Source organism: Chiloscyllium plagiosum, chromosome 8 (genome assembly GCF_004010195.1).
Source record: "Chiloscyllium plagiosum isolate BGI_BamShark_2017 chromosome 8, ASM401019v2, whole genome shotgun sequence".
NCBI lineage: Eukaryota > Metazoa > Chordata > Chondrichthyes > Orectolobiformes > Hemiscylliidae > Chiloscyllium > Chiloscyllium plagiosum.
In genome coordinates, this window is record NC_057717.1 from 97,851,379 (window position 1) to 97,859,292 (window position 7,914).

The window sequence follows — 7,914 nt, forward strand, 5'->3', positions numbered from 1 at the left end:
CTCTCCAAGCTTCAGGCTCACTGCCTTTATTCCTGATGAAGGGCTTTTGCCCAAAACGTCGATTTCACTGCTCCTTGGATGCTGCCTGAACTGCTGTGCTCTTCCAGCACCACTAATCCAGAGTGCAAGGGCTGGTGTTGGACTGGGGTGGACAAATATCACACAACACCGGGTTATAGTCCAACCGGTTTTTTTGGAAGCACTAGCTTTCGGAGCGCTGCTCCTTCCAAGAGGTAGCTACTGGGGCTGGATCATAGGACACAGAATTTATAGTAAAAGATCAAAGTGTCACACAACAGAATTGAACAAACCAAGTTTGCTGTTAAGTCTTTAATCATGTAGAATGTGGGATGCAGGTTACGATACATTAATCCCACATTTAACAGCAATCTAGATTTGTTCAATATGTCGCATCAGTTGTATGACACTGTGATCTTTTACTATAAATTCTGTGTCCTATGATCCTGCCCCACTAGCTACCTGATGTAGGAGCAGCGCTCCGAAAGCTTGTACGTTCAAATAAACCTGTTCCACCACGACCTGGTGTTGTGTGTTTTTTTTTAAACTCACTAATCCTGTCCTTTCCCTTTCTCCTTGATCACGGTTGCTGCAGCTCTTAAAGAAAGCAGGTTGCTCAACTCTAGGGATGCCCTCTACTTCCTGAGTCAGATGTTACATGGGAAGGCAAATGATTTGTGTTGAAAACAAGGCTTTGAGCCACCACCAGAGGGCTCCTGGCTAAACAGGTTCAGGAGAGGCCACAGTCTCTGAGCTATCAGCTTCCATGACTGGGCCAGTGACGGCCTAGTGGTATTACCCCTAGAATGTTGATCCAGAGACGCAGTTTCCTGGGGGGACCTTGGTTCGAATCCCACCACGACTGAATTTGGATTCAGTAAAAATCTGGAATTAAGAGTCTAATGATGACCATGAATCAAAATCTATCTGGTTCACTCATGTCCTTCAGGGAAGGAAACTGCCATCCTTACCTGGCCTGGCCTTCACGTGACTCCAGAACCACAGCAATGTGACTGACTCTTAACTGATCTCTGGGCAGTTAGGGATGGGCAATAAATGCTGCCTAGCCAGCGACGCCCTCATGCAGTGAATGATTTATAAAGTCCCTCCTCGTGCACTTGAAGAGTGACGCAACGAACACTGCGCATTACCCAGGATATGTCCTCTATGCAGAATAACTGATACTCTTTGGGTTTCAGGGCTTTGTCATTGCTAAATGCATCCTTCATAAAGGGAAGAAGGAACTGCATTTATGTAGCACCTTTCACAACCCCAGGTCATCCCAAAATACTTCAGGGCTGGCGGAAGACGTTTCAGTGGTGTTGGGATGCAGGAAACAAGGCGGTCAATTTCTACACAGCAAGATCCCGGAAACAGCAACACATCCGAGTGTGTTTTGGTGATGCCAACGCAGGAGTACATTTTGGCTGAGGTACCGGTGTCAACCCGGTCGCCTTTCTTCAGGGTGGCTGCCGTGTGGATCTTTGACATCCACCCGGGATTGTGTCGATGGGCATCCCTTTCCCACCTTATCGTCACCGCTCCGTCCCCACCCCGACAGCGCAACCCTGGAACACAACTCCGCCCATGAATCTCAAACAGGGCTCGATCCCCCTAAACACTGACTCAGAGCCCTGGGTGGCTCACATCGATCCCCCTGAATGGCCACACGCAGCGCATTGGCTCCAACTTACAGGTAAGGATTTGATGGTCCACACTACTGTGTTGTTTTCAGGAACCCACTTGGCACTGCCCATGGTCGTCTTGAACTTGGGTGAATCAGCATCGCTGGGCACAGGGATTACAATCTCCACATTGTTGGCCACCGACTGCTTCTTGAACTGACTCCTGGCCTGGAGGAAGACATTGACGCCTTTAGTGCCAGCTAATTCCTCTCCTCATTCCCAGAGAGCATGGATTTCTCCTGGTGCGCCAGACCCTGTCAGAGCTCACTCTCACACACTCCCTCTCCTCGTAGGGATGGACCGTGCTAACTGGCTACAGGCTTCCCCTGCTATCCCAGACTAGGGCTTTCCTATGAATTCTTCCGTAAGCCAAAATGGTGCAAAGGGAAAAGCAATCATGCTATTCGTAAAAGCAAAAATCCTCTGATTCGTTTCAGTTAGCGAGAACAGGTACCAAATCTAAGTGAAAGCACACTGGCACAAAGCGAATTTTCAAAACGTGGGGGATACCTGTATTCACGACACAGGCATCACAGCCTCGGCTGTTTCTGACACTGGACACTGAACACTGCCCCCACAATTTCTTTTGGGGATGGCTGGACAAGTGTGGAAAGGGGCTTCCCTGCTGGATATTCCAAGGCTGTCTGCAGAGATACCACACTCAGAAGGGACTGGTTAGCTCATTCAGAGGGATGGCTGGAGAATGGTACTGGATAACACCACCAACTAGTTCTGGACTCTCCGACCCCAGGGAAAAGACCTTGTCTATTTATCCTATCCATGCCCCTCATAATTTTGTAAACCTCTATAAGGTCACCCTTCAGCCTCCGATGCTCCAGGGAAAACAGCTCCAGCCTATTCAGCCTCTCCCCGTAGCTCAAACCCTCCAACCCTGGCAACATCCTTGTAAATCTTTTCTGAACTCTTTCAAGTTTCACAACATCTTTCCGATAGGAAGGAGACCAGAATTGCACGCAATATTCCAACAGTGGCGTAACCAATGTCCTGTACAGCCGCAACATGACCTCCCAACTCCTATACTCAATACTCTGACCAATAAAGGAAAGCATACCAAACGCCTTCTTCACTATCCCATCTACCTGTGACTCTACTTTCAAATTCAAAGTCTACCACCCTAGCCTTGCCCCCGCAAGACTATCGGGGCAAAAAAAAAACACAACGATCAGCATGAGTTCTTGCGTGGCGATAGGAAAACTGGCTGTAGGATGCTAGTTATGGGTTCGAATCCACAGCACTCGGTGAAATTTGAATTCAGTAGAAAGTTAGCCCAATGGCAACCAGAGTTAACTGCCTGGTTCACTCATTTTGGAAATCGGCCGTCCTTACCCGGTCTGGCCTTCACACGACTCCAAACCCACAGCAATGGGGTCTTATCTGCCCTCTGGGCAATAAAAGGGCCTAGACATGGCACCCACACCCCGTGAATAAATTAAGACTTCAATTAAAATTTAAGTTAGGACTGATAGGGTCCAGGGCCCTTCAAGCTTTCTCCACTGTTCCATGTGTTCATGGCTGTCAGTCAGTCACTCGCTCGATATTCAGCAAGTGGAATCTCAGCAATTTTATCTTTTACCTTGATCAGATATTCCACGCGGCTGTGGGAAAACGTCTCGATTACAGATTCAATCCAAATCAAAGGTTTCACCTGAACAAAAAAAAAGAATTCTTAAAATAAGTTCTCGTTTCTTAAAAAATTCCAACTCGTGAACACAGTCAATTTTTTTTAATATAAAGTGAAGGTATTTTCTAAATGATATTAGGACGCACCCCTGGGGCAGGTGGGATTTGAACCCAGGTCTCCCGGCTCCGAGGTAAGGACACTACCACCCCGTGCTAGGCCCAGGAAGGGTTAGCAGCTGATCAAAAACAGCTCAGAAGCACAGGTTTGTATCTGTAAACCCTCAGCCCCTGACAATAGTGGAGTGCCCTCACTGCTTTGTTCCAGTTATTGTCGATAAAGTCCACTCCTTCTCACCATTCATGGGATGTAGGCATCACTTGGCATTTATTGCCCGTCCCCAGCTGCCCCTCGAGGAGATGGGGGGGGTGAGCCACCTTCTCAGACTGCTGCAGTCCACCTACTGTAGGTCGACCCACAATGCCCTGAGGGAGGGAGTTCCAGGATTTCGACACTTGAAGGAGCGGCGATATATTTCCGAGTCAGGATGGTGAGCAGTGTGGGGAGGGGAACTTGCAAAAGGTGGTACTCCCATGTATCTGCTACCCTTGTCCTACAAGATGGTTGAGGTTCAGTTGGAAAGGTGCTGATAGAAAAGCTTGGATGAGCTGTTGACTCCTGCGCATTGAGTACAGTTGTTGGGATGTCATGTTACAGCTGTACAGGATATTGGTAGGCCACTTTTGGAATATTGTGTGCAGATCAGGTCTCCCTCCTATCAGAAGGATGTTGTGAACCCTGAAAGTGTTCAGAAGAGATTTGCAAGGACATTGCCAGGGTTGAAGGGTTTGAGCTAGAGGGAGAGGCTGAATAGGCTGGGGCTGTTTTCCCTGGAGCATCAGAGGCTGAGGGGTGACCTGATAGAGGTTTATAAAATCATGGATAGGGTAAATAGCCAAGGTCTTTTTCCCAGGGTAAGCGAGTCCAAAACTACACAGCACAGGTTTAACATGAGAGGGGAAAGAGTTAAACGGGACAGCGTTTTGAAAGGTTAGAGTCATACAGTCATCCAGCATGGAAACAGACCCTTCGGTCCAACCAGTCCATGCTGACCATAATCCCCAAACTAAACTAGTCCTAGCTGCCTGCTCCTGGCCCATATCCCTCCAAACCTTTGCTATTCATGTACTTATCCAAATGTCTTTTAAATGTTGTAACTGTTGTAATGACTCAAACAAAACTTAAAAGGGGCAACGTTTTCACACAGAGGGTGGTGCTTGTATTAAATGACCTGCCAGAGGAAGTGGTGGAGGCTGGTACAATTACAACATTTAAAAGGCATCTGGATGGGTACATGAATAGGAAGGGTTTGGAGGGATACAGGCCAATGGGACTAGATGAATTTAGGATATCTAGTTGGCATGGACAAGTTGGGCCGAAAGGTCTGCTGTATGGCAACTCTATGACAAAACCCTTCTTGATGCATCGAGGGGGAAATGGATGGCTGATTCCTTCAGATCCCACAGTGAAGTGGAAGGGGACTCCGTGAAAATCTTCAGTGAAAAGAGTGCCATTCCATGGGACCCCAAGACCGTACAAAATGGACAACTGAAACATCCAACAAATGGTTAGTTACGCCATGCCTGACATCACCATCCCTCAGATCTTCTCTCTCTCGCTCTCACTCCCTCCCCACTGTAACCTTCATCCAACGCCTCCCTCACCTAAACATTCCACTCTAAAACCCCCAAGCAGAGGTTGAACAAAAGGGTTGTTTAGTTCCCACGTGGCATGCCTGGCTTCAGCAATTCAGTAATTCCCACTTGGGATTATTGCTACTATCATCATCAGGGCGAGCAATAAATACTGGGCCTAACTCACATGAACCAACTGAAGAAAACATTAAGAGAAAATAAGAAGAATTGATGACGCAGGAAATCTGAAACAAAAACAGGAATTGCAGAGAGTGAGAAACAGAAATAACGTTTCAAATCCAGCGGCCCTTCTCCAGAGAGGACCCGGGTAACGTTAACTGCGTTTCGCTCTCAGCCAGATCAGCTGAGTTTTTCCAGCACTTTCTCTTTTGGTTTCTGATTTCCAGCATCCACAATTCCTGTGTATTTCCTTCCCTTCTTCAGAAATGTTAACTGTTTTTCTTCTCTCTCCACTGATGTGGCACCTCTGTTCAGCGTCTCAGTCAATCTCCGTTTCTTTGTAAAAGACAAATGGTACTTTGACTGAGAATGTACAGCCAGCCTCAGGAAGGTTCTAGAAAAAGTGCCCTGCGTTGTTATGGCATTGGTTTCCTTTTCATTCGTTGATGGGATGGGACTGTCCCTGGAATGCTGTCCATCCCTGAACTAAACTGTTTGTTCAGCCATTTAAGAGGAGGTGATTGCTGAGTAGTATTATTCATAGAATCCCTTTAGTACAGTAACAGATCCTAGGGTCCAACAAGTCCACAACAACCCTCCGAAGAGTATCCCACCCAGACCCATTTCCCTACAACTCTACATTTACTCCTGACTAATGCCCCTAACCTACACATCCCTGAACACTATGGGCAATTTAGCATGGCTAATCCACCCCAACCTACACATCCCTGAACACTATGGGCAATTTAGCATGGCTAATCCAGCATGGCTAACCCACCCTAACCTACACATCCCTGAACAATATGGGCAATTTAGCACGGCCAATCCACCCTAACCTGCACATCTTTGGATTGTGGGAAGAAACCAGAGCACTCGGAGTTAACTCATGCAGACACGGGGAGAATGTGCAAACACCACACAGACTGTTGCCAGAGGCTGGAATTGAACCCGGGTCCCTGGCACTGAGGCAGCAGGGCTAATCACTGTGCTGCCCAGACTACGAATCCAGATACTCAGTTTTCAGAAACGGTCATCTAAAATTAAAGAGATCTTCATCAATTGAGTCAATGGGCCGAGGAGTGGCAGGTGGAGTTCAATTTGGATAAATGTGAGGTGATGCATTTTGGTAAAGCAAACATGTACAGGATTTGTACAATTAATGATAGAGTCTTGGGCAGTGTTGTAGAACAGGGAGACCTTGGGGTTCAGGCATACAGTTCTTTGAAATTTGAGTCAGAGTGGTTAAGAAGGCATTCAGCATGCTTGCCTTCATTGCTCAGATCTGGGACAATAGGAGATGGGATGTCATGTTGAGGTTGCGCAGGACTAAAGCTCAATAATGCCCTTCAGGGAAGGAAATCTGCTATTGTTACCTAATCTGGCCCATATGTGACCCCAGACCCACAGCAATGTGGTTGCCTCTCAACTCTCTGGGCAGTTAGGAACGGGCAATGAATACCGGCCTGGTAAGGAATCAAAAAGCAGCAAAGAGCACATAGAGTCCTAGAGCACGGAAACAGACCCTTCCAGTCCACCCTGACCATAGTCCCAAACTAGACTAGTCCCATCTGCCTGCTCCTGGTCCATATCCCTCCAAACCTTTCCTATTCATGGACTTATCCAAATGTCTTTTAAATGTTGCAACTGCATTTCCTCTGGAAGCTCATTCTACAAGTGAACCATTTTCTGTGCTAAAGAAATGGCCCTTTTTAAAAATCTTTCCCCACTCACCTTAAAAACATGCCCCTTAGTCTTGAAATCTCCCACCCGAGGGAAAAGATACCTGCCATTCACCTTATCTATACCCCTCATGATTTTACAAACCTCTATAAGGTCACCCCTCAATCTTCTACACTCCAGCGAAAAAAGTCCCAGCCTGTCCTTATAACTCAAACCCTCCATGCCCAGCAACATCCTGGTAAATCTCTTCTGAACCCTCTCCAGCTTAACAATGTCCTTCCTGTAACTGGGTGACAGGAAGTGGACACAGTGATCCAGAAGAGGCCTCACCAATGTCCTGTACAACCTCAACATGGCTTCCCAACTCCCATTGCTGAGAGTCTGGAGTCACGTAAAGATCAGGCCAGGTAAGAACAGCCGATTTCCTTTCCATTAGGGCATCAGTGAACCAGATGTGTTTTCATAACAAATCAGTGGTCAGTCCACTTTCTAACTGAATTGAAGATGACCCTCTGCCCTGGTGGGATTTGAATCTACATCCCAGGGACAGTGGGCGGCACGGTGGCCCAGTGGTTAGCACTGCTGCCTAACAGCGCCGGAGACCCGGGTTCAATTCCCGCCTCAGGCGACTGACTGTGTGGAGTTTTCACGTTCTCCCTGTGTCTGCATGGGTTTCCTCCGGGTGCTCCGGTTTCCTCCCACAGTCCAAAGATGTGCAGGTCAGGTGAATTGGCCATGCTAAATTGCCCGTAGTGTTAGGTATGGGGTAAATGTAGGGGTGGGTTGCGCTTCGGTGGGTCGGTGTGGACTTGTTGGGCCGAAGGGCCTGTTTCCACACTGTAATGTAATCTAAACTAATCACAGAGCTAAGAGCAGCAAGGAGGGGACATGAAAGGTCCTTAGTTGGTAGGATTAGGGAAAACCCTAAGGCTTTCTTTAGGTATGTCAGGAATAAAAGAATGACTAGGGTAGGAATAGGTCCAGTCAAGGATAGTAGTGGGAAGTTGCATGTGGAGGC

The 7,914-nt window shown here is 47.5% G+C and overlaps 1 protein-coding gene across 1 annotated transcript in view; it reads right to left on the bottom strand.

Annotated features, from left to right (window-relative positions):
• Positions 1-7,914, bottom strand: part of LOC122552367 (AP-1 complex subunit mu-1-like) — a 62,880-nt gene that overhangs the window by 6,592 nt on the left and 48,374 nt on the right. Inside the window, exons 8-10 of the mRNA XM_043695117.1 lie at positions 5,224-5,241; positions 3,298-3,369; positions 1,713-1,871 (exon numbers count right to left, since the gene is read on the bottom strand). Of these exons, the coding sequence (XP_043551052.1) occupies positions 1,713-1,871; positions 3,298-3,369; positions 5,224-5,241 (249 nt within the window). The remainder of the gene's footprint in view (positions 1-1,712; positions 1,872-3,297; positions 3,370-5,223; positions 5,242-7,914) is intronic.